At 44.8% G+C, this 26,951-nt stretch overlaps 1 protein-coding gene across 4 annotated transcripts in view; it reads right to left on the bottom strand.

The window, feature by feature from the left end:
• Positions 1–26,951, bottom strand: part of ZSWIM8 (zinc finger SWIM-type containing 8) — a 2,719,879-nt gene that overhangs the window by 886,940 nt on the left and 1,805,988 nt on the right. For all 4 annotated transcript variants that reach the window (XM_044056095.1, XM_044056097.1, XM_044056096.1 and 1 more), the window contains exon 14: positions 16,106–16,204. In XM_044056095.1, the coding sequence (XP_043912030.1) occupies positions 16,106–16,204 (99 nt within the window). The remainder of the gene's footprint in view (positions 1–16,105; positions 16,205–26,951) is intronic.

Below are 26,951 nucleotides of genomic sequence, written 5' to 3'. Positions count from 1 at the left end.
TTCAAAAGGGGGAAGAGTTAACTTTTCCAGCACAAAGTTCAGGTCCCATGTAGGCAGAGGTGGCTTCCTTGGAGGCTTTACATTTTTGATTCCTCTCAGAAACTGCCTGAGTAGAGGATGAGAGAAGACTGGAGGATCCATGTTGTATTCTGCTGAAATTGCTGATGCATGAATCTTGATGGAAGAGTAAGACAGGCCATTGTGGAAAAGTTCTGCTAAATATTCCAGGATGTTAGCTATGTTTGCCAATGATACATTTTCTCCTTTTGCTGCACTCCAAATGAGGTATCTTTTCCATTTTGCTGAATAAGTCTTCCTTGTGGAGGGTCTGCAAGCCTCCAGGATAATGTCTTTAACCCTCTGAGATAGTTCCGGGTTATTTTGTCTCATGTAAGATTCCAAGCAGCTAGCTGCAGTGTTTTCAAGTTTGGATGCAGGATCTTGAAGTTGTTCTGTGTTAGCAGCAGAGGAACTAGAGGTAGAGGCCATGCGTGTGTCCGAGACATACTTCTCAGAAGCGGGTACCAATGCTGCCTCGGCCAGTCTGGAGCTATCAGTATGATCCTTGGGTGCTCTTCTTTGATCTTCAGTAGCACTTTGTGCATCAAAGGTAGAGGTGGGAATGCATATGCTGTTAGGTTTTCCCAACTGAAGGATAGTGAGTCCACCTTCCAAGCAAGTGGGTGGTATGTCCTTGTGCAGAATTTTCTCAATTGGTGATTGTGTGGGGATGCGAACAGGTCTATTTCTGGTAGCCCCCATTTCTCTGTAATGGTTTTGAAGATGTCCGGATGCAGCATCCATTCGTGGGCATCTGTGGTAGTTCTGCTTAATGTGTCTGCCAATATATTTTCTTTTCCTGGCACAAATAAGGCCTGGAGCTGAATGTTGAGGTTCAGGGCCACATTCCACAGGTCCATTGCCATCCGGCATAGAGGATATGAATGCGTGCCTCCTTGCTTGTTGATATACCACATAACTGTGGTGTTGTCCGTCCTTATCAGCAAATGACCCTGTTGAAGAAATGGTCTGAATGTCTGAATTGCCTGTTTCACTGCCAGCATCTCTTTTTGATTTATGTGTAGGTTCAGTTGATCCTGTGTCCATAGGCCTTGTATACACTTGTCTGCCATGTGTGCCCCCCAACCGAGGTCTGAGGCGTCCGTGGTGATAGTCTGGCTTGGGTGAGGGCTGTGGAAAGGCAGTCCTTTGTTCAAATGACAGGCCTGAGCCCACCACAGGAATTCTTGCTTCAGGCATGGAATTATTGGAATTTGGGTTTCTAGGCTGTGCTTGTGCTGAGACCATAAATTCCTTAGGTACCATTGCAACTTCCTCATATGCAGTCTGGCATGTAGGATCAATATTATGCAGGATGCCATGTAACCCAGGGCTTGCAGGATTTTCCTTGCTGTAAGCTGATTCTGAGTTGTTAATGCCTTGAAATAGAGTGGTAGTTGCTTTTGCTTTTCTGCTGTGATAAATGCCATTTGATTTGATGTGTCCAGTTCTGCACCCAAGAATGTAATCCTTTGGGATGGTACCAGCCTTGACTTTTTTATGTTGACTGTGTATCCCAAGGCCTGCAGTAGGTGAATAACTTTTTCCAAATCTTTTGTTAATTTGATCTTGTTGTCCGCTTGTAGCAGGCAGTCGTCCAGGTATGGATAAATTTGAATTCCCTGAAGCCTGCAATGAGCAATTACTGATGCCAGGCATTTTGTGAATACTCTGGGCGCAGTAGATAAGCCAAAGGGCAATGCTGAGAATTGATAATGCTCTGATCCTGCAAGAAATCTGAGGTATCTTCTGCAATCTGGTCGAATAGGGACGTGCAGGTATGCCTCCTTGAGATCTAGAGTCACCAGCCAAGCCTCCTTGCCCAGCATGGGAAGAAGGTGCTGTAGGGTCAGCATTTTGAATTTTGGAACAATGAGATATGTGTTGAGAGCGGACAGGTCGAGAATAGGCCTCCGTTGGTTTTCTTTTCTTGGCACCAGGAAAAGTCTGGAATAAAATCCTTGTCCTTGTTCCATAGCCGGTACCTTTTCTATAGCTCTCATCCTTAGTAAGTGGTTGATTTGTCCTAGAGCGTTTGTCTTTTGGTTTGGTGGTAGGTTTGGCATTCCTCTCTTCCTTGGTAGGGTATGGAAGTGAAACCTGTAACCTTTGTCTATTGTCTGTAAAATCCATTTGTCTCCTGTAATGTAATGCCAGTTTACTGAGAATAAGGCTAGCTTTCCGCCTAAGGGTGCTTCCAGTTGTTCCCTGGTAGGCGGTAGCAGAGCCAAGTCACTGTGACTGTCCTGTGGAAGTGGTAGTAGCTGGATCTGCGGCAGTACTTCTCTGGTTGTTAGGCTGCCACTGACATCCCCTGTAGGCACCTCTGGATTGACCTCTGCCTCTTGAGCGCCTATTTCTGCCTCTCTGTGCTCTGGTGTCTGGAAAGGACCAATTCTTCGAAGGCCAATTTCTACTAAACCTAGGAGGCTGGACCTGTAAGAAGTCCTTGACTGTCTGGACAGATTTTGCTTTTTCCTCCACCTTCTTTAACACTTGCTGTGCAGGGGAGCCAAACAAACTGAGTTTCTCCATGGGAGCATCTAGGAGCTTTGACTTTACATGGTCTGGTAAGGATTGCTCTTTTAACCATGCATGCCTTCTGATCACTGTACCAGTCATAGCCGATCTAAAGGAAGCCTCCAGTGCATCATAGCCGCATTTTAAGGAATGATTACTGACCTGTTGAGTGTTATGTACCAAATCCTGAAGGGACTTACGGTCTATAGGTTCAGGAGAGGATATTTTTTTTATTTAACTGATCTAACAAAAATTCCTGATACTGAATCATGTGGAATTGACAGTTTAAAGCCCTAGCCGAAAGAATAGCAGAAGTATAAACTTTTTTACCCCATCTCTCTAATGCTCTAGATTCTCTTTCAGAGGGGAGGGGGTTTTTGGCAGTTGCTACAGCTTTGGGGCCTTGAGAAATAGTTTCAGGATCAGCAATAGGAGCCTTATACAGGTGATAATGTGTGTCCGGGTCCCTGTAGTATTTGTCGGGCTTAGCAGGGGCCGGAGGTAGAGAGAGTCAGGGGCAGTACAAGCATCATTGAATGCATCATCCACAACTGTTAGTACTGGAGGAATGGCTAAAGGCCTATGCTGTGGCAAATGCAAAAAGGTCCTGAGCCGTTTCCTAGAATCTGAAAAATCCTGGCCCTGCCATTGAAATTGTTCCCTCATAGCATGCAAGGTTTCCCCAAAAGAAATTTCCTCAGGAGGAGAGGCAGAAGGAATGGAGTCTTCTGCGTCAGAATCCTCATATGGAGAGTAAGGGCCTTCTGGAGGATTTGAGTTTTCTGAATCATCAGAAGAATAATCCGTAGAAACTGGTTCAGGGGGCTCTGCTCTAGGCCTCTTCTCTGGAGGGGGATGAGAGGCCCTGTCAGGGTGAGGTTGGGATCCCCTGATCAAAGTGATGAGATCCTCTGCCAGGCTAAGCATTTGGGAACTAGAGCTAGGCCTGTGTGAGGGGGTTTTAGAAGGCAAGGCCTTAGAAGATCTAGCTGCTTTAGCCCTAGAGAAAGCCTTGATAGACATGGATGCAGGGGGCCTAGCAGCTCCACGTGCAGGAGTAGATATGTCTAAAGGAATAGTATCTGATAAATCCTGGGTGTCTGCTACAGCAGGAGAAAATTCAGTAGCAGATTCAGCCATGCTGTGTGAGGCCTCGGCTGCAGGAGGAATGCTTTCGGCCGAAGGAAGAACCGAGGACTCGGTTTCAGCCGAAACCGAGACACTCGCGGTTGGCTTAACCGTGGTTTCGGCAGAAACCGCGGACCGCGAGTGTCGGTCCTTTTCCTTACGCTTTTTAGCTAATTGTGAAGTCGGAGTCTCCGACGGCATTTTGTAAGCAAAAGCGGGACCAAAAAACTCCTCCGCAAACTCCGACCGACGTCTAAGTGTCCGTCGGTTGAAGGAAGCACAGGCTAGACAAGCTGCTACGTCGTGGTCTGGGCCTAAGCAAGGAAGGCAGTATGAGTGGAAATCCTTATGAGGTATTTGTTTCCCACAAGTTAAACAATTATTTACTTTTTCTGACATTGGCTGAGGCAAGAAAGAGTCCCCAACGGGGTACTTAGCTTTTTAGAAGTCTTCGGTAGTAGAAATCTCTGGATCTGACCGACCGGCACTTGCGAACAGCTTCTGCTTCGGGCACCGCGCGGCAAGAAAGACTGAGGAAAATGGCGTCGGCTGATGCCTTTATACCCAATCGACAGTAGCAGTGACGTCGGGTGAAGTGCGACATCAGCCGAGGCCAGACCCAGACTTTGGAATCCGGCCGACCGAAGGGCTGCCTGAGGCAGGACAACCCATTTGTTAGGACTGCAGATGCATCCTTGAAGGACATCTGTACTATGTTCATCGTGTTACACTGTTGCAGTCATTACACTTGGGTAGAATCCCAAAGCTAAGGTTGGGTGGCTGGTCTATAAAGAGTTAGGATTGGCTATGAGGCCCTGCAGAACTGCAGTGGCAAATCCTGCTCTGGATTTAGAGTAAAGAGGCAAGTGGTAATACTTGGTAAATGTGTGCACTGAACTCCAAGTTGCAGCCTCCAAAATTTCCTTGGTAGGTACTCCTCTGAGAAAGCCTGTTGAAGTGGCTGTTGCCCTGGTGGAATGTGGCCTTATGTTATTAGGGACTGATTTTCCATGCTGTGTGTAGCAGTAACGAATACAGTGTCCTATCCATTTGGATATAGTCTGCTTTGAGATAGCCTTGCCCTGTGATCCTGAAGCATATGCTACAAACAGTTGCTCAGTTTTCATGAAAGCTTTTGTTTTGTCCAAGTAGAAGCGTAGCTGCCTGTGTATGTCCAAAGAGTGCAGAGGTTTCTCCCCTTTATTCTGGGGGTTTGGATAAAAAGTTGGCAAATGGATGGTTTGGTTAAGAGCCACACTGGATACCACCTTTGGCATAAAGGTAGGGTTTGCCCTTAAAGAAACCCTGTCCTGATGAAAAATTATAAAAGGTTCCACTGCCATTAATGCCTGTAGTTCTGATACTCTTCGTGCTGAAGTTACTGCCAGGAGCAGAGCTGTTTTCCATGATAAAAATTTTAGATCAGCTGTATTGGCTGGCTCAAAAGGTGGCAGGGTCAGTTTTTCCAAAGCGAAATTGAGGTCCCAAGTTGGTGTTGGTGCTCTCCGGGGCGGTCTTATGTTTTTAGCCCCTCTAAGGTACTGCTTTAGCAAGAGATGAGAGTATAAAGGAGGATCCGTGTTGTAATGTGCTGAAATGGCAGAGGCGTGGATCTTAATTGATGAGAAGGATAGGCCTCTGTCCAGCATCTCAGTTAAGTATTGTAAAATCTGAGGAATGTTTGGGACAAGAGAGTCAAGGCTTTGAGCCTGGCTCCAGGCACAGAATCTCTTCCATTTTTCTGAGTAAGCTTTCCTGGTGCTAGGCCTCCTGGCCTCCAAAATGACATGCATAACAGCTTTAGAGAGAGGTGTTGACTGTTTGACTAATGAATCTGCCATGCAGCCAGGTTTAGGGTTTTGAGCTGACCGTGCAGGGTGTGATTGTTTTGTTAAGTCAGAAGGTGTGGAATTTGAGGCAAAATGCATGATGGTCCTTGAGCTAAGTTCTTTAAGATTGGGTACCAGTGCTAGCGTGGCCAGTCTGGAGCAATCAGGATCATCTGTGTTTTTTCTTGTCTGGCTTTTAGGAGTACCTTTGAAAGGAGAGGCAGTGGTGGGAAGACATAAACTTTTAGGTTTTTCCAGCTGAACGAGAGAGCATCCACTTTCCATGCTTGTGTGTGATAAGTCCTTGTGCAGAATTTTTGTAGTTGGCAATTCAGTGGGGAGGCAAAAAGATCTATGTCTGGGCATCCCCATTTTTGCGTTACCATGCAGAAGATTTGTGGATTCAATTTCCATTTGTGAGGGTCCATGATATTTCTGCTTATATAGTCTGTCAGAGTATTTTTCTTTCCTGGCAGGAATTGTGCTTGCAGATGAACTTGATGCGTTAGAGCTGTGTTCCGTAAGGTCATGGCTTGCCTGCATAGGGGATAAGAATGAGTGCCCCCTTGCTTGTTTATGTACCACATTACTGTGGTGTTGTCTGTCTTTAATAATAATTGTCCTGGATGCAGAAGGTCCTTGAAAGCTGTTAGGGCATTTTGAACAGCCAACATCTCTTTTTGATTGATGTGAAGATGCATCTGGTCTGTGGTCCACTTGCCCTGAATGCATTTTCCTGCCATGTGTGCTCCTCAGACATAATCCGAAGCATCTGTTGTTAGAGTCTGCCTGGCTGTGGGTAGGGTAAAAGGCTGACCCTTGTTTAGGTGACATGCCTGTGCCCACCATCGAAACTCCTGTTGTAGGCAGGGAATCATTGGTATTACTGCTTCTAAACTGTGAGACTGTTGAGTCCAAACACTTTTTAGGTACCATTGTAATTTCCTCATATGCAGTCTGGCATATGGTATTAGTAATATGCAAGATGCCATGAATCCCAGGGCCTGCAGAATTTTTCTTGCAGGGAGATGGGACTTTTTTGCCAGTAATTGAAAATATTGAGTTAGTTGACCTTGTTTGTCTGGCGTGAGATCAGCCATCTGAACCGTTGTATTTAAGCTGGCACCCAGGAATATAATATGTTGTGAGGGCACTAGTTTTGACTTATTTTCGTTTACTGTGTACCCTAGAGAAATTAGCAACCTTTTTACAAACGCCAGATGCTGTAGAAGAATGTCCTTTGCCTCTGCTTGAATGAGGCAGTCCAGGTATGAATATATTTGAATTCCTTTTTGTCTGAAAAATGCAATTACTGGTGCCAGATACTTTGTAAAGACCCTGGGCGCAGTAGATAAGCCAAAGGGCAGTGCAGAGAATTGGTAGTGCATTGTACCAGCTTTGAATCTGAAGTATCTTCTGCAATTTTGTCTGATAGGGACATGCAGGTATGCCTCTGAGGTCCAGAGTAACAAGCCAAGCCTTCTTGCCCAGCATGGGTAGAAGCTGCTGTAATGTCAACATTTTGAATTTCGGAATATCCAGGTAAGTATTTAGAATTGAAAGGTTTAGTATGGGCCTCCAGGCCTTGTTCTTTCTGGGGACCAGGAAGAGTCTTGAGTAAATTCCTTGTCCTTGTTCCTGTTGTGGTACTGTTTGAATAGCTCTCATGTCCATGACAGCTGAAATTTGTTTTTGTGCCTCTGCCCACTGACTGTGTGGCAGGTCTGGCATTGTTTTAGCCTTGGTAAAGTATGAAAGTGTAACCTGTAACCTTGAGACACAATATTCAGAACCCATTTGTCTTGGGTGATTGTTTGCCAGTTTTGAGAAAAAAGTGTTAGTTTTCCCCCAAAAGGGGGCTGCCAAAAGTGAAGTGCTTCGCGTACAAAGGGGGGAGTCATTGGGACTGTTTCCTTTAAGGTTGAGACTTGTCCTCACCTCCTTTTGGGGTTGAGGTGCCCCACTGTCATTGTCTGCTAGAGCCTTGGGGTTGAGATCTGCCTCTTGGGCGTCTGTATCTGCCTCTCTGTGGCCTGTCTGACACTGGAAAGGACCAATTCTTTTTTGGCCAATTTCTGCTAAATCGAGGTGGCTGTACTTGTAAGAAATCCTTGACTGTTTGCATAGATTTAGCTTTATCCTCCATTTTCTTTAACACCTCTTCTGCCTTAACACCAAACAAGGTATGCTGTAAAGGAGCATCCAATAATTTTTCCTTAACATGATCAGGTAAACTTTGTTCTTTTAACCAAGCATGTCTTTGAATCACAGAACCTGTAACTGCGGCTCTACAAGAGGCCTCTAAAGAATCAAAACCACATTGCAGAGTATGTTTTCCCACCTGTTCAACTGCATGCAATAAATCCTGCAATTCTTTACAGTCATGAGCTTCTGAGCTTGCAAGCATTTTCTGTTTTAACTGAGCCATTAAATATTGTTGGTACTGAAGCATGTGAAACTGGTAATTTAATGCTCTTATTGCTAAAGTCGCAGAAGTGTAAACTTTCTTCCCCCATCTAGCCAAAGCTCTGGAATCTCTGTCAAAGGGTACTGGATTTTTTGCAATGGAAGCCTTAACCCCTTTTGGACCCTGGGAAATAGTTTCTGGATCAGCAGAAGGGTTTTTATAAAGAAACTTGTGAGAGTCAGGGACTCTATAATACCTATCTGGCTGGTGCAGGGGGCAAAGAATCAGGAAATAAGCTGGATTCAGAGAACACATCTTCCAGAATATCTAGCACAGGCAGAACAGCCAGGGGCCTGTGCTGAGGCAATAAAAGGAAATTTCTGAGCCTTTTCTTGGATTCTGAATAATCCTGACTTTCCCAATGGAAATGCTCCCTCATGGTATTTAAGGTTTTCCCAAAAGAATAATCCTCAGGAGGAGAGGCTGAAGGGATGGATTCTTCAGCATCAGAGTCCTCATAGGGGGGTAGAGAGTATCCCTGGTCTGAAGAAAATCAGAGGAAATGGAAACCTGATCAGAGGAATCATAGCCTGTATCCTGCCTAGGCCTTTTCTCAGAAGGGGGATGGGAACCTCTGATTAGAGTAATGAGGTCTTCGGCCATTTTAAGCATCTGTTTCTTAGGCATGGAGGACTGTCCAGGAGAATGCCGTACTTCCTTCTTTGTCTTTAATGGTAAGTTGTGAAAGTCTGAAAACACCCTCAGAAGCCGATGCCTGCTCAGCGGCTCTGGACCCATCTGAGGTATTAGTTTCCGTAGGCCCAATACCTTGAGTTTCCAGAGGCCTAGTTGTCTCCACGTGGGAGTCGGAGGTGGCCTGTGGCTCCGAGGTAGCGGATGTTAGGGGCTGTGAAAGCGCCTCACTGAGAACCAGCGAACGGCCTAGAAGAGGTTTCGTCGTCGGGTTTGGACCTCGGATGCCTATCTTTATCCTTGTCTTTGTGTTTTTTCGGAATTGCGTTCGTCGGTTGATCCGACGGCATAGTATAATTGAACCTTTGGCCAAAGTAGTGCAAAGCAAAATCAAAACGTCTTTTTATAGTGCGTTTGTTAAATCTAGCACAAAACCGACAACTTGTGATGTCGTGATCAGGGTCTAGGCATGGAATACAGTAAGAGTGGAAGTCCTTATGAGGTATTTGCTTCCCACAAGAAATACAATTATTAACTGTTTCTGACATCGGTCTGAGGCAAGAAAAAAGTTTCCCCAATGGGGTACTTAGCTTTATTGAAGACTTCGGATCTGAAATTCGACTTTGAAAATCTCAGGAGTCGGCCGACCAGCACTTGCGAACTGCTTCTGCTTCGGGCAACGTGCGGCAAGAAAGACTGAAGAAAATGGCGTCGGAAGCATCTTATATAACCCTGGGGCACTGACATCAGGGAAGAGGCGACAGCAACCGACGCTGGACCAAGACTTTGGAACTCTGGCCGACTCTGGGACCGCCTGACAGCAGGATAACCCAAGTGTAATGACTGCAGCAGTGTAACACGATGAACATTCTAAGTTGTCCTTGTACATCCAATGAAAGCAGAATCTGCTCACCCTTGTTCTGTGGATTGGGAAAGAAAGTTGGCAGATGAATGGTCTGATTAAGAGCCACACTGGATACCACCTTAGGCATGAAAGATGGATTGGTCCTGAGAGCCACCCTGTCCGGATGAAAAATAATGAAAGGCTCCACTGCCATAACAGCCTGTAATTCTGAAATCTTTCTAGCTGAAGTGACTGCTAAAAGGAAAGCTGTTTTCCAGGAGAGAAATTTTAGGTCCGCAGTAGCAGCTGGCTCAAAAGGAGGGTGAGTGAGTTTTTCCAAAACCAAACTGAGGTCCCATGCTAGACATGGCGCTCTCCTGGGGGGGGGGGGGGTCTTAAATATTTGGCCCCTCTGAGATACTGCTTTAGCAGAGGATTAGAGAAGAGGGGAGGTTCTGTGTTGTAATGAGCTGAAACGGCTGAGGCATGGATTTTTATGGAAGAAAAAGATAGGCCCTTGTGAAGCATCTCAGTTAAATATTGCAGAATCTGAGGAATATTGGGCATTGCTGTGCTTATTCCTTATAATTGTTTCCAGGCACAGAATCTTTTCCATTTGTCAGCATAAGATTTTCTAGTACTAGGCCTTCCAGACTCCAAAATGACATCCATCACAGGTTTGCTGAGGGATGCCAAGGGTGAAATTAGTTGATTAGCCACACTGCAAGATTCAAAGTTTGGAGCTGAGTGTGCAGAATTTGGTAGTTCTGCTGAGACAGTAGGTACGGTGTCTGAGGCAGGTGCTATGGAGGAAGGTGTGACACATTGCGAAGGAGTGGGTACCAGTGTTGGCGAGGCCAGTCTGGAGCAATCAGAATCATTTTTGGTTTGTCCTGTCTGACTTTTAGTAGAACTTTGGAGAGCAGAGGGGGAGACGCAAAAACTAAAAGATTTTTCCAGCTGAATGACAGAGCATCCACTTTCCAAGCTTTTTTTGTGATGAATTCTTGTGCAGAATTTGTCCAACTGATAGTTCTGGGGTGAGGCAAATAGATCTATGTCTGGACTCCCCCATTTGCGTGTCAACATGCTGAACACTTGTGGTTCCAGTTTCCATTCATGTGGGTCCAAACGATTTCTGAGTATTTAGCTTTCCTGGCAGTAATTGAGCTTGTAGTTGTATTTGGTAGGTCAAGGCCATGTTCCACAATGCCATGGCTAGTCTACAGAGGGGGTAGGAATGTGTACCCCCCTGCTGGTTTATGTAGCACATAACTGTGGTGTTGTCTGTCTATCATTAGTTGTCCTGGATGAAGGTAGGCCTTGAAGGCTGTCAGTGCATTCTGTACAGCTAGCATCTCTTTCTGATTGATATGCAGGTGCATTTGATTTAGGCTCCAATTTGCCCTGAATACACTTTCCTTCCAGATAAGCCCCCCAAGCATAGTCTGATGCATCTGTAGTTAGGGTTTGGGCGGCAGGGGGTGGAGTGAATGGCAGTCCCTTGATTTGGTGGCAGGCCTCTGCCCACCATAGGAGCTCTAGTTGCAGGCAAGGTATGATAGGAATCATTGTTTTCAGGCTGTGACAATGTTGACTCCATAAACTTTTTAAGTACCACTGAAGTTTCCTCATATGCAGTCTTGCATATGGAATTTGAAGAATGCAGGAGGCCATGAACCCCAAGGCTTGCAGAATTTGTCTTGCAGATAGCAGGGTTTTTGTGGCCACCTGTTTGAAGTAAGACACCAATTGAATTTGCTTTTCTGGCATAAGGTAAGTCATCTGGGCAGTTGTATTCAAGCTTGCACCCAGGAATGTAATTTTTTGAGAGGGTACCAGTTGTGATTTCTTTTTGTTTATGGTGTACCCTAGATAAGTTAGAACCCTTTTTACAAACACCAGATGCTTTAGAAGAATGTCCTTGTTTTCTGCCTGAATTAGACAATCATCCAGGTATGGATATATTTGAATGTTTCTTTACCTGCAAAACACATTTACTGGAACCAGGCATTTTGTGAAGACCCTGGGCGCCGTAGATAAGCCAAAGGGCAGTGCAGAGAACTGGTAATGCAAGTAGCCTGCTTTGAAGCAGAGGTATCTTCTGCAAGATTTCCTGATTGGGATATGCAGGTAAGCCTCTTAAGTCTAGAGTTACCAACCAGGCATCTTTGCCTAGCATAGGTAGTAACTGTTGAAGAGTCAGCATCTTGAATTTTGGAATGTCCGGAAATGTGTTTAGAGTGGAAAAGTCCAGAATTGGATGCCATGATTTGTCTTTTCTGGGTACCAGGAAAAGTCTTGAATAGAAACCTTGTCCTTTTCCTCTTCTGGTACTGGTTGAATAGCCCCCATGTTCATGAGAGACAGAACTTGTTTCTGGGCCTCTGCCCACTGATTTGGGGGCAGCTGTGGCCATCCGTTTGGGATTGGCAACATGTGGAAATGAAATCTGTATCCCTGGGATACTATATTTAAAACCTATTTGTCCTGGGTAATAAGTTGCCAGTTTCGTGCATGAAGTGCCAGTTTTCCCCCCAAAGGGGCGGCAAAAAGGTAAGTGCTTGGTGATTGTAGAGGGAAGTCATTGAGAATGTTTACCAAAGGGAGGTGCCTTCCTCTTTCCAGATTTGGAGGTGGAGGCACCCCATAGCTTTGTTCTAAAAGTTCCTTGTGACTGAAACCTGGAGCCTTTTGAATGTCTAGATTTGACTTGACTGACTCTCGAAGGGACTGGAAAGGACAAGTTCTTAGTAGGCCAGTGCCTGCTAAATCTTGGAGGATGCACTTGTAAGAAATCTTTCACAGTTTGCATAGATTTATCTTTATCTTCCATCTTTTTTAACACTTCTTCAGCCTTATTACCAAAGAGACAGTCCTGTTGTAAACGAACATCCAACAATTTTGCTTTAACATGGTCAGGCAGAGTTTGCTCTTTGAGCCAAGCATGCCTTTTTAGCACAGATTCAGTTACAGCGGCCCTGCAAGAGGCCTCCAAGGAATCAAAACCACATTGCAAAGTATGTTTTCCAACTTGTTCAGCTGAATGTAATAAATTCTGCAAATCTTTATTTTCCACACAGTCAGAGATTAACATCATTTTCAGTTTAAGTAGTCCCATGACATGCTGTTGATATTTAAGCATATGAAATTGACAGTTTAAAGCCCTGATTGCCAAGGTTGCAGACGTGTAAACCTTCTTACTCCATCTATCCAGCGCCCTGGAATCTCTATCAAAAGGGGTAGGATTTTTAGCAGTAAAGGCCTTAATGCCCTTGGGACCCTGAGAAATGGTTTCAGGATCAGCAGTAGGATTTTTGAAAAGGAATTTGTGGGAGTCAGGAACCCTGTAGTATCTGTCCGGCTTAATAGCAGCTGGAGGCAGAGAATCAGGAGTCATACTAGATTCTGAAAAAAACAATCAACAATGTCTAGGACAGGAGGTATAGCCAAAGGCCTATGCTGATGAAGAAGAAAATCCCCAAGTCTCTTTTTAGATTCAGAGAAATCATGAAGTTTCTCCAAAAGAGAAATCCTCAAGGGGAGAAGCAGAAGGAATGGAATCTTCTGCGTCAGAGTCTTCATAAGTAGGTATAGATAAATCCTGTTCAGTAGAAGAATCAGAAGAAATAGAATCCTGATCTGAAGATTCATAATCAATGTCTTGCGTGGGGCCTCTTAGCAGGAGGGGGTTGGCTACCCCTCATCAAGGTAATTAAATCTTCAGCCATTTTGATCATTTGCTTTTTAGGCATAGGGGCCTGCACACGTGGCCCAAGCATCATTTTTTTAGACATAGAAGTAGATTTTGGCCTTAGTTTTGAAGATGGCGTCAGTTTAATATACAAATCTTTAGGCCTGAAAACACCCTCAGAAGCCAGTGCCTGCACAGCGGCTCTGGACCCATCTAAGGTAGAGACATCTGCGGGTTCAATACTTAAAGCATCTCGCGGCATACCGGACTCTGAATGGGTCTCAGTAGAGGCCTGCGAATCAAATGTAGCGGGCATCAGGCGTTGCGAAAGCACCTCACTGAGTACCGGCAAATTAGCGACTGGCTTAGGAGAAGCATCGTCGTCAGTTTTGAATCTCAAAGTCTTTTTCTTTGCATTTTTTAGGTATTTCGGTAGTCGGATTGCTAACCAACGTAATTTCTGGATAGTTAAATCGTGAGCCAAAATATTTAGAAGCAAAAATGTACCGACGTTTAATAGTGCGTTGGTTAAATAAAGCACAAAACTGACAACAAGGTACGTTATGATCAGGGCCTAGGCAAGGAATACAGTACAAATGAAATTCCTTATGAGGTATTTGCTTCTCACAAGTAATGCGATTACTATCTTTTACTGACATCGGAAAGGAGCAAGAAAAAGTTTCCCCAACGGGGTACTTCGCTTTTAGTTGAAGACTTCGGTTCTGAAACTCGAAAACGAAAATTTCAGGTGTCGGCCGACTGGCACTTGCGAACTGCTTCTGCTTCGGGCACCGCGCGCAAGAAAGACTGATGTAATGGTGTCGGCTGCATGTTTTATACCCTTGACAACCTGAAGTCATGGAAGAAGGGACAGCAACCGATGCAGGACCCAAGACTTTGTTAATCAGGCCGACTGAGGGCAACCTGCCAGCAGATTACCCAAGTGTAATGACTCAACAGTGAAACATGAAGAACATCTGCCAAACTTCCACAGGAATACCATCTGTTCCTGGGGACTTTCCTGCAGACTGATTATATGTCACCGTTTACATCTCATCTTATCGTATCTAAACTATCAATTGTTGACCCTCATCTATTTCTACCCTTGGCATAATCAAGTATTTCATAAATATTTCCATTTCTTGATTTCCACATTCTTCTGCTTTATACAAAATTTCATAAAATTTCTGAAATAGCTCTAATACCTCGACAAGATATTTGGTTATCTTTCTTGTTATAGGCTCCCCAAGTATGGCAACTCCTCCTATTTTTTGTTGCTTAAGTTGTTATGCCAAAAGGTTTTGTGCTTTGGAGTTATCAAAAATTAGTTGCTTAACAGCAATCTTTCTGAACTATTCTATAATACTTTAACCTTTGTCAACCCCTATAAATAATTTCTATTACTTCTTAACCGTATAACTTTGCCGTTTATTTCTACCCTATTTTAAGATCCATTTTCATTTTATCCCATTCACTAGCTTTAACTTCTGAAGAAACTTCTACCTTCTCTAATAATTTCCACTACCCATTCATTAAATTTCTCTCTTTTTAACAGGTAGGTGGGACAGTGCCAGGGTCTCATTTGTACATCATTAACCTGCATTTCTATCTTAGTTTTAACTGGTGTATGATCTGAAACAGTTACTGAATAATACGCTTTGAAGCCTTCAATCAAATGCACATGTTCCTGTAAAATATAACTTCGATCCAGTCTAGCCTACAGAACTTTTTTTTTTGTATACTGGAATAGAGTAGGGAGATTTCAAGATATGTCAGCTGCACTGCAAACAGCAGAATTACAAACAGTGAACATGCACATGACTGAATATGGGAAACATTATTCAGAAATGATTAAAGAGAGTGAACACAAACAGGTGGCACAGTGGCGCAGGAGATAGTGCTGCTGCCTTGCAGTATGAGGTTCTCTGGTTCAATTTGCGGTTGGGGTGCCTAATGTGCAAAGTTTGCATGTCCTTCCTGTGTTTGCATGGGTTTTCTATGGGTATTCCAGTTTTCTCCCACATTCCAAAGACATCTAGTATGTGGAATAGAAACTTTTAATTGGCTGTAAGTGTAAGTACACGTGGATATGTGTGTTATGGAATTAAAACTGTGGCAGAGCTAGCCATCACACAGTGTAAACATAGGTTCTAGACGATTGTCACTTTTCAAGGGGAATCCCGACCCCATAAGCAAAAACAGGAAAAAAGGGTTGTAGATGGATGAGTTAAAGATAGTGAACGGTGAACAGATGTTGTATTACTGGCATTTACGGACTATTTGGGTGGGTAGATGTACTGAACTAGTAAGACTATAATGTACAAGACAGTACAAGAGATTACACTTTGTCTGGGGAAAGAGCTGGGGGTGACTTAGAGCTGGTGCAGAAGATGGCTTCCTGACAATGTCAGTGACTCAAGACTAGGTGAGAACCATTTAGTAATGTTATGCTAAGCTATACAATCTAACAGCACAGCAGTGAACAGCGTGTACTAATTTAGGACATCGAGTAAGATTTAATTCCGTTTTTATAACAGTCATTCCTGTACAGCAAATGACTATACAGAGTCAATTAACATCTTCAGTAATTTTAGATCACTCCTGTGAACAGCCACTTGTGCATAGTGACCTTGTTTAATAAACAAAATAACTAACATAAAACAATTTCTGTCCAAAGTCTATGACAAAAAAGACTAAATAAATGTAGTCCATCAACAGAGGAAATCATCAGTCATCATTGTTTAGTGAACTGTCTAACCACAAAAAAATCATATACAAAAGTACATCTAAACAGTAAACCCCAATTTAGTTAAGCTACACCTGCTAAAACACTGCTCAGTCAGTGTTTCAGGAGTATGCTTGAAAAGTCTCCCAAAAGGATAGCAAATTAATTCTCTTCAATGAACTACAGAATAAAATGTTCTTCATACCTAGTGCTGCAACAGCAGCCATGACTCCAAGCTCTTCATCTCCTGGCATCTCATTATTTCGATTTCGGCTAGGAGGCCTGGATCCAGTGGGAGATACAACTAAAAGAAAATTGAGAAAAAATAATAGGCACTTATGATTCATTTAAGCTCATACATTTTACACATTATGCTATGAAGTCCATCGTTAAGAAGCACTCATACTCCCAGCCAGATGCGGCCTTAGGTCAACTGGTGCCCTAGGCAAAAGGGCTCCACGGCGCCCCCTACCACACCACCTGGTGCCCCCATCCTGGACTACCTACACCATATAAATACTGGAAAAGCGACCTTGTTACAGTGGCACCCTAGGCTGCCACCCTAGTTGGCCTATGCCTAAGGCCGGCTATGCTCCCAGCATTCTGAATAAAAAAGAAAAAAAGTGAAGCTGACACACTGTGGTATCAAGGGTAATATAGTGCTGCTGGACAGTTAATTTTAATCACAAAATGTTAAAACAGATTTAAAAAAAATACAGTAAAAATGCATTACAAAAAAAAAAAACCCTGAAGCTAATGCACACATAAGGTTTCTTTTTATTGAATCAAATGCTGGAAAAAAAAAAAGAGAGGCTCAATAAAATTAAAAAAACGCACGCCTAATTATTCATTAGCATGCATGGTCATTTCTAAAGCAACAGTGGAATAGCTGGGTCCACACTTCGGTTGTAACAGGCACTGGTACTCATTAAAAGCAAGGACTATTTACACAGCATCTAGAAGAGAGATTTAACATTCCATATTTTATTGACATGGGAATGGCATAAAGGAAACATGGGGAGGATATCAATAGGTGCTTCAACCACAAGTGCCACCACACAAGCACGAATATCGTTGGACTAACTACAAAATGATTTTGAAGTTCCTTCTGGGGCAGGGAAGAAACGAGGACAGCTTCAGCAAAGCTCTCTCTTCTAAGAAGACCAAACTAATTTTAATACTGCAAAATTGAAGCTATTAATACAGATTCTTCTTGGTGGCTCCACTAGAATTATTGTTTAATTCAGATAATATGGTGAAAATAAAGCACATCATGTCCAAAAAGGTTAGATCAGGCTGAATCCTGAGATAAGAATGACTGCCATAAAAAAGAAGTTATGTACTCACCATAACGTTCCATCTGAGTAGATACTTCATTTGTCTGCAACCTGTGGGTGTCGGATCCGACCTCGGATCCGATCCGGCAGCTTTCCAAGCTCCGAGCTCCTAGCTCCTCCCCCTACCCATAATCCCCTACTACCAACCACATTACCTCAAATCGTTTTTTTTTGCCACACCAACTTGAGACAGAAACCAACTCCGAGTGATCAGAAAATTCCCGACAGGTTCGGGGGATGGCAGTGGGGGGGGATCGGTTGCAGACAAATGAAGTATCTACTCAGATGGAACGTTATGGTGAGTACATAACTTCTTTATCTGAAGTAGTTACTTCATTTAATCTGTAACCTGTGGGACAGAGTACCCAGCTAACCTACAAGAACCTGGGTGGTCCTTACGGAAGGATATTCCGAAGCACCGCAGAGCCAAAAGAAGCCCTACTCCTGGAAATCATATCCTGCTTGTAATGAGAAATGAACGTATGAGATGAGGACCAGGTAACTGCTGAACATATATCGTCTACTGGAACCCTAGACCAAAAGGCTGTTGAGGTAGCTACAGATCTTGTGGAATGAGCACGGATGCCAACCGGAGCTGGCTTGCCAGACGAAGTGTATCCCTGCATAATGCACTGACAGATCCAATTTGCTACAGTCACTTCAGTAATTGCCTTGCCCATGGCTGACTTTGCATAAGAAACAAACAACTGGTCCGACTTGCAAAACTCTCTAGTCCTGTGCAAGTAAAAACGCAGTTGTCTGTGTATATCCAATTTGTGCAACGTGTATTCACCTTTGTTGAGAAAATTTGGGAAAAATACAGGAAGATTTATTGACTGATTAATATTTGATTCTGTAGCCACCTTAGGCAAGAAAGACGGATTAGTCCTGAGGGACACTCTATCCTTGTGAAAAATAAGGTACGGAGGTTTGATACACAGAGCTTGCAATTCTGAAACCCTCTTGGCTGAAGTAATAGCCACCAAGAAAGCAGTTTTCCAAGATAAGAACTTCAACGGAACCGAGGCCGCAGGCTCGAAAGGTGGTCTCGTCAAGGCTTGCAAGACCAGAGTGAGATCCCACAGGGGAACCACAGTTTTTACAGGTGGTTTCAAAAGAAAAACGCTTCTTAAGAAGGTTTTGCACAACTTTGTAGATGCTAAGGAGCCTATGCCGTCCCCCACATGAAAATGGGAGATGGCCGCCAGCTGCACCTTAACTGTGGAGGTACTTGCTCCCTGCTTAAAAGCAGGGAAAGGAAGTCCAGAATAGTCGGAATAGGGACAGTAAATGGGTCCAAGTCTTTGTCTTTGGCCCAGATGGAGAAACGTTTCCATTTACTGTTGTAAAGTTTTCTGGTAGACGGTTTATGAGCCGCCACCAGAATGGCCTTAACGGGGGATGAGATACCGGGAGTCCTAGCCATTAATGGAACTGGATCAACCAAGCAGCAAGTTTGAGATTGACCAGGTTCGGGGTAGGGCATCCCGCTGGATGCGAGATTAGGTCTGGACTGAGATCCAGAATCCATGGAGGAGTCATACTGTGAGACCGCAGAAAGGGGAACCAGATCTGTCGAGGCCAGAATGGGGCTATGAGGATAACTCTGCTCCCCAAACGACAGACTTTCTGGATGAATTTCATCATGAGCGGGAGGGGGGGATAAGCATAAAGGAGTCTGGGGGGCCAAGCATGGACTAGAGCGCCTCTGGGGGTCTCCACTCTGGGGGTAACTATCGCGAAGTACTCACTGCATTTTGTGTTTAAAGGAGAAGCGAAAAGATTGCAGCGAGGCTGTCCCCATTTGTGGAAGATCTGCTTCGCAACAGACGGATTCAGAGACCACTCGTATGGAGTGAGGAGCACCCGAAATAGCTTGTCCGCTAATATGTTGGACCGTCCCGGAATGTGCGTTGCTAGCAGAAAGCGGTTGGTGGAAATTGCCCATTCCCACACTCTCATGGCTTCTTGACACAGGGGATAAGATCTGGTCCCTCCTTGTTTGTTTATATACCAAACTACTGACATGTTGTCCGTCTGGATTGCAATAGTCCCCAGGGGAAGAAGGTTGTGGAGAGCTTGCAACGCCAAAAGCACCGCCCTCATCTCTAGGACATTGATATGCAATGCGGTCTCTAGGGAAGTCCACGTGCCTTTGAACGGATCTGCCTGAACAATGCCCCCCACCCGAGGCGAGAAGCGTCCGTGGTCAACGTGGCTTCGACCGGGGGGATCACAAAGGGCCTCCCTTCTCTGAGTTCCTGCGCATGTAACCACCACAGAAGGGAGTCCCTGCACACCCTGCTCAGGGGTATTGGCGTGCTTAACGGGTGGATCGACAGGGACCATTGGACTTGAAGGGTCCATTGTAATATGCGCATTCGCAGACGGGCATGAAGAGAGAGACCGATCGCTGCTGACATAGACCCAGTGCCCTCAGGACTAACTCCGCCGGAGGAGCAGGGCTCCGAAGAAGGACTAACACCTGATACGAGAAGCTGTTCAGCCTGACTGACGTTAGAACAACTCGGGAGATTCGTGTATCTAACCTGGCCCCTATGAATTCTAGGGCTTGAGTGGGGCACAGGCAGGATTTCTGCTCGTTCACTGAGATGCCTAGGTTGTGGGCCAGAGACCGAGCATAATCTCTCGCCACACAGAGCTGATGCCTGTTGGTCGCGGTGAGGAGCCAGTCGTCCAGGTAGGGGAAGACCTGAATGCCCTGAAGTCTCAGGTGGGCTGCAACCACTGCCATGACTTTGGTGAACACTCTGGGGGCTGAGGTGAGGCCGAATGGAAGAACCCTGAATTGATAATGACTGGCTCCGAGCCGGAAGTGGAGAAACCTCCTGGATCATCTGTCCATCAAGATGTGGTAATACACATCCTTGAGGTCTAACGAACACATCTAGTCATTCTCCCGCAGAAGGGGGAGAATTGATTGGAGAGTGACCATCCGGAACTTTTCCTTGGGTATGAACAGGTTCAGAGCGGAAAGGTCTAAGATGGGTCTGAGGTCCCCCGTTTTCTTTGGCACCAAAAGAACCTGGAGTAATAACCCAATCCGGACTGATCTGGGGGGACGGGCTGGATGGTTCTATTTCTTAGCAGCTTTGAAATCTCCAAAGCCGCTGCCTCCCTCTGATCGAGTGGGACATCGGGGAGACGTCTGGGTTTGGGGGGTAGGTTTATAAATGGAATGGAGTATCCTCTGGATATGATCCGGAGCACCCATCGATCTGTTGTAAGGGACTCCCAGTTTGACAGGTGCTCCGACAACCGCCCCCCGACTGCCTCCAGAGAGGGACAGTCGGGCAAGCCCTCAGGGCTGTTGCACGGGTCTGTCCGAGAAAGGTTCTCTAGACCCGAAGTTACGTGGCCCCCCTCTGCCTCTGGGCCGGCGTCCACCTTGTCCTCCTCTGCCTCTAGAGGATGAGTGGTCCGCAGCAGGATGGGATTGCTGAGACTTACGGAACCACAGCTTCTTTTGTCCCCTCTGATTCCTGGAGAAGGATCTTTGGGGATTAGAGAAGCGGACTCCAACAGCAGACAGCGTCTTCCCGTCCTTTTCGCTTTGGACCAGCGTGTCGCAAACAGTTTTGCCAAACAAGGCCGAACCGTCAAAAGGGGCGTTCGCGAAGGACGCCTTGAAGGGATCCGTAAAGTCGCAAAGACGGAGCCAGGAGAGATGTCGCAAGACGACCCCGGCTCCGCAAGCTCTAGCGGCTCCCTCCGTTGCGTGGGAGAGAAGCCGCATAGATGTATTGGAGATGGATTTTAGAGTGGCCATTCGAGTCTCAAAAACCTTCTTGCCTGGGACCAAGATGGACTCCGGGGGGGCTGCAGTGTATTCCTTAATCAAGTCTCGCTGTAGCCTAATGGTATGCGCCATATAGTTCAGCGCCCTTATGGAAAAGGTCGCTGAAGCAAACATCCGCTTCCCAATCTGGTCAAGCGCTCGAGATTCCTTATCCGGCGGGTGAACCGAAGAACTCTCCTGCACGAGTTCTTTCTTGGTGACCGCCGCCACCAACATGTCATCAACGGGGGTTCCTTTGGCCCAAGACAGTCTATCTGTGGGGGGACTGAGGACTTTATCGGGGCGCCTAGGGATTGGCTCCACGGTGTCGGGCTCCTTCCACGCCCTGGTGGTAATTAAGTCCACCAGGGGGTCGGCAGGAGGGGACACCCAGGAGGTAGATGGGCCTGCCTCAAAGGCCTCCAGGAACACGGACTCATCAAGGGAGGGCTTTTGGGCTGACAAACCCCCTCCGATACGCAACATTTCCATGATGTCTCCAAAAGAGACATCTTCAGGGGGTGACCTTGGGGAACCCTCCATATCATCTAAGTCTGTGTCTGTGGTAACAGACTCGGGGGAGTCCAGGTGCCTCCTTTTGCACCAATGTTTCCAAGGGACCTCCTCGGTGGGACTGTCTGAAGAGGGCTCGTCCACGGGTTGTTGTTCCTCCGCGGGAACTAGCTGGAGGGCTTGGGCAGGCTGTCCCGATGGATGGATGATGGAAGACAGACCCTCATACAGTGGGGGTACGGGTGGATCCGAAGCCCGGGTCGGGGATCTGGAGGACCTCGACAGTACCCTCTCCACTACCTCAAAAGCCGAAGGAGAGCCACTCTCGCCAGCCTCTGAGAGCAATCTTCTCGGATCCGAGGAAGGGATCGGGGTCGGAGCCGATGCAGTCGGCGCCGAGGCAGAGGTGTGCTCCGACGCCAACAGCGCCAAAGACACAGCAACTCCCTCGGATCTGACGCTCAGCCCTCGGCCCCAAGAGCTCGGGTCCGACAAGCTCGAAGGTATAGTCGGCGTCGAAGAGACCACTGCTATCGGCACCGACAATTCCCCGGGTCCGAATGGGCCTGGATCCGATGACTCAGAGACCTGAAAACGAGTCGGAGAAGGAGTGATCGGGGCAAATATGGGGGCCGCACTCCCCCCCAGAGGGGGGGAGGCAAGAGCATCCCCATCTGCATTTGGGTCTGCAAGAACAGACGCATCATCCGATCCATATCCGCTTCGGAGATGCTTCGGGTCGACCTGGACGAAGTAGTAGAGGCGGGCCGGGAGGGCCGCCTCGAAGATCTTGAGGGAGACCTGTCCTCCTCCTCCGGCTCCAGCGAGAAACAAGGCGAGCGGCGCCGAGAGGAGGGGGATCCGGAGAACCTCGAGGGAGACTTGAGCACTTTCACTAGCAGAGCCGAAGGATGAGGTTCGGCCCGCCTTTTGTGGGACTTATGTCCTTCCTTATCCTTGTGCCTCTTCTCTCTAAGGGAAGAGGCACTAGTTTCCCCCGAGCTCAAACCCGAAGTGGGAGGCTGAGTCCTGGGTAGAGCTAAGGGGACAGACAGCGCCGAAGCTGCCGAAGCAGCTGGAGCCCGAACGGGAGAGGAAGAAGAAGCCGACTCCTGGGGGAGCTTTCCCGCCAGGATCAGCTTGTTCTTCCTATCCCGAAGTGCCTGGGGGTTAAAGGCCGTGCAGATCTGGCAGGCCTCTGACAAATGGGCTGCCCCCAGGCACAAAACGCACTGAGTGTGGCCATCAGCTGGGGAAAGCTTGTGGCCACACTCAGTACATTTAGAAAAAACGGTCTTAGGCCCTTCAGACATTATTCACACACACACCCAAACACTAGGGGGGGGGGGGAGTGAAGGTAAGCTAGCGAATAAAATTAACAAAAGGGACCAAAAACTAGCACTACGAGCAGAAAAAGGGGCTAGCGCACACACAACGACAACTTTGGTTGAAAAAAGGTGGTTTAAACCCAGCAATGATCTCACCCAGCCAGGAGCTCTTCACAGGGAAGCTTCTTCAGCCGCGGCAAAAAACAATCTGAGGTAATGTGGTTGGTAGTAGGGGATTATGGGTAGGGGGAGGAGCTAGGAGCTCGGATCTTGGAGCTTGGAAAGCTGCTGGATTGGATCCAAGGTCGGATCCGACACCCACAGGTTGCAGATCAAATGAAGTAACTACTTCAGATCTAATACTAAAAATCTGCTGAACAAAAAGATGATGGGCAGTGTGGAAGAAGAGATATCCAAGTCAATAATGTCAACACTTCAAGATTAACACTAATTTACTGAACTATGCCAAAAGGCCAGATAAAAGTATAGAATACGTGGAGGTAGCCTTGAGTTGTCATTCGGACAGACTGGTGGATTTGAAGGGGGAAATGAAGATGACACATGGAAAAGTCATAATGCAACCACTGCTCAAATTTTATAGGCTAAAACTATGGATATAGAAGAAGGAATCAGGCATAAAAGCTGTGGAACGCGTGAATGATATTTTGGTGAAAAGGGCTTGCCTGCTACTAGAAAAAACAGGAACGGAAAGAGACCGCAGGGTTTTACTCCCACACTCAACCACAAGGCAAGATTTTTAGACCTATGAACTTACAGAAAAGCTTTTGTCAAAACTTTGGGCTCCCACACCTGCATCAGTGGCATAGTTGGCTAAAGCCCCATGCACTAGGTGACCCATGTTTGACTACTGGCTTGAGATCTTAATTGAGCAGACAAGGGGGATGTCTATCCCATCCTACAAGAGGAACGGTGGACTATGCCTAGACTGTGCCACTGCTCTAATATCAAGGCCTCAGTTAAGAGTGGAAGCTCATCGTGCAGCAGTGGACATGTTTGTCCACTACAAGACTGCAGCCACTATTTACACATTTGGGGAAGCACACATGCACAGATTGAGAGGGAGTAGGTGGCCTTCACAGTGACGTGAATGCTCTGTCACTGCTGGGGAGTTAGAGTTTAGATTCACAAATGAAAAAAAATGTTTTCATTGCTGGGATGATGACAGCAGAAAGCATCCTCACTGCAGCCTAGAGGACGGCCCATTAGAGGCTTAATGGTCAGCAGGCATGGGGACAAAAACAATGCAAAACAAAACTGAGGGCTACTACAAAAGAAAGGTAGTGGAAACGAGCATGATGTGATTGCTATTATTCAGTTGCAATTAAGGAAAAGAGTGCAGTTTTTCATAATGGAATGAAGCTAAGCAGGACAGGGAACTTAAAATTTAAACTGTTGTGTCATTCTTGCTTCAAACAGGGTAGTACTCAGATTTACTCTTCCCTTCTGAGATTGGTGCGCCTTGTTGCTGTAGCATAGACCAGATTCAGGCCTGCTGAATTTAGTTTTGTTTGCATAACTTGAGCACTGATCCAGGCCATCTTTTTTGGAGAAGGTTCCCCTGCACCTTAGTACCAGGAGTGCGCAGTTAGAACTTGCCTGATTGAAGACTGCTGGAACAGGGCACAGTTTGCTCGTTTTCTACTGTTTTATATATAAAAAAATGCACTTTATTCATCTGCTTTTACTGTATTTGTGTTTCTTCCTACTTTACTACTAGGGGCATTAACTACAACTCTGATCTGCGATATATAACAATAAGTATCCTTTTTCTGTGCATTTAAACTGTCTTTTTGATAGTATCTGCTTTATTTTCTGGGAAAAAAAATATATACATATACTTGTTTCCCGCCTTTGTAAGCTAGCATAGTCCAGTTTTCAGGTTAGTGCTGAATTCAGGGCTGTGTTACAAATTTCTGTGTTTGCCCATACCTTACTTGGATAGAATGTACAAAAAGAACAGAAGCAACAACGTAAATACAATCCACTAGACGGAAACCGACCGTCTAAGTAATGTTTTATAGTTGAGCGAGTGAACATGACTCGAACAGGGTGAATGAAAAATGTATTGTTTTAAAAACTACACTTTTAAAACTCGTACAAACACTCTGGTTAAGCGCTTTCATCTGCCTATGCAGACTTCTTCAGAACAAATCAATCTTGTAACATTGCTTTATTTAAAAAATTTTTGGGGCAAAGCACCAACACTGATTCCACATTTAAAGTAATAGTTTGGCTATTTAAAAAGTCTCTCCTTACTTAACATTGTTATTTAAAAATATGTTACGATATATTCATTAAAGTTAATTACATTAAACAAAAACATTGATTTGATGTGCAGTGGTATATTAATGATAAAAAGTGAATACATAAAAAATACAACTGATCTAGTAATATTTACATACCATTGCATATGTCTCATAGCAGCATAATATAGCAGCATTTTAATTTGAGATGTTTGTATTTTGAAATGAGATGTTTGTATTTTAAAATAAATCAGATTATATGTTATTTTAATAAATACTTATAAGGTATTACAAAAATGAACTTATTTGATGTACATGTAAAATTAATTAAATTAACACTTGAATAAAATTTTTTAAATAATTGACCTTTATGTAAAGAACCATCCCTTTACAATAATTGCAGAAAAGGTTTTACGGTGACAATCATTAATCCCTGGCTCTCTAGTGACATCCATCAAAATTTGCCACATACTCTCTCTTTTCCCTAAAAGTGCTTTGTGGTTACCCCCACGAGGTGAAATGTTCACTTGATCAATAATGCCAAACTTAAATGCATGTTTCTCCACATTTATTGATATGACGGAACAGCACACTGTTCATGTCTTTAACTCTAATTCTGTATAAATGATCATAAATTCGCTTCCTAAAATGCCTTTCAGTTTTTCTTATATAAAATGCAGGGCATGACATGCACTTAGCCATATAAATAACATTCTTACTATTGCAATTACCTGCTCTAAATTTAACATATGTCCTGTTCACATCATTCAACCTACATCATTCTTTTTCGAATATCACATAACATTGTTTACAAGACCCACACTTCTTTGTTGTTTTACGTGTATTATGTACCGCTGTACCCTTAGCCATCTGTTCCAAATGTCTCTTTATATTCATAGCTGTTATGTTAACAAAACTTGGACGTTCTCCTATAATTTTTCTAACTTCATCAACTACTAGTATATTCCAATGACTTCTAATAAGGTTTTTGATGTAATTAAAATAGGGTGAATACATTAAAACACATACTCTATTATTCATCATGTCGTCCGACAATTTCATATTTTTAATATTTGTCATTTCTTTACCCAATAAGGGTGGGTATTTTTTACCCAATTCTCTAATAACATATGCTGCAACATAGTTCAATATGGAAGGTGGATATCCCCTGTTTGCAAACATGGAAGTAATAGAGCTCATTTCTTTTCCCATTATGACTGAGCTAGATGACATAGGCGCTGCTCTTATACATTGTCCTTTGAATAAATTTTTTAACACATGCCTGGGGTGGTCACTGGTAAATTCCAGATAATCATTGGAAAAAGTGTCCATCCTATAAATTTCTGATTGGAAACCATCCTTAGTGTGACTAATGAATGTGTCCAAATATGCTATACCATCCCTATTTATTTTATGAGTGAATTTCAAAAAATCACTTGTGTTGTTGATATATTCAATAAATAAAGTAATGGTCTCCATTGGCCCATTCCATAACAAAAAAATATTGTCCAAGAATCTAGAATAATAAGAGACGTATTTGTAGTACTCACTGCCAAATAAATGGTTTGTCTCCCATTCCAGCATAACCAGGTTTGCAAAAATGGGGGCACAAGATGCCCCCATTGCCACCCCCCTGATTTGTCTGAAATGTTCTCCTTCAAAATAAATGTAATTGTGATCCAACACCATACACATTATATCTGTGATCAAACTTATTCGATCCCAATTCATATCCGAAAACTTTCTCAAACCGTTGCTGAAGTCTTCTAATCCTAACTCTTTAGGAATGCATGAAAATAAGTCAATGACG

The sequence above is a fragment of the Protopterus annectens genome, chromosome 14.part0, assembly GCF_019279795.1.
Source record: "Protopterus annectens isolate FY-2018-M chromosome 14.part0, PAN1.0, whole genome shotgun sequence".
In the NCBI taxonomy this organism is placed as follows: Eukaryota; Metazoa; Chordata; order Ceratodontiformes; family Protopteridae; genus Protopterus; species Protopterus annectens.
The sequence above is the reverse complement of the archived record's forward strand: the minus strand, read 5'-3'. Positions and strand labels throughout refer to the sequence as shown.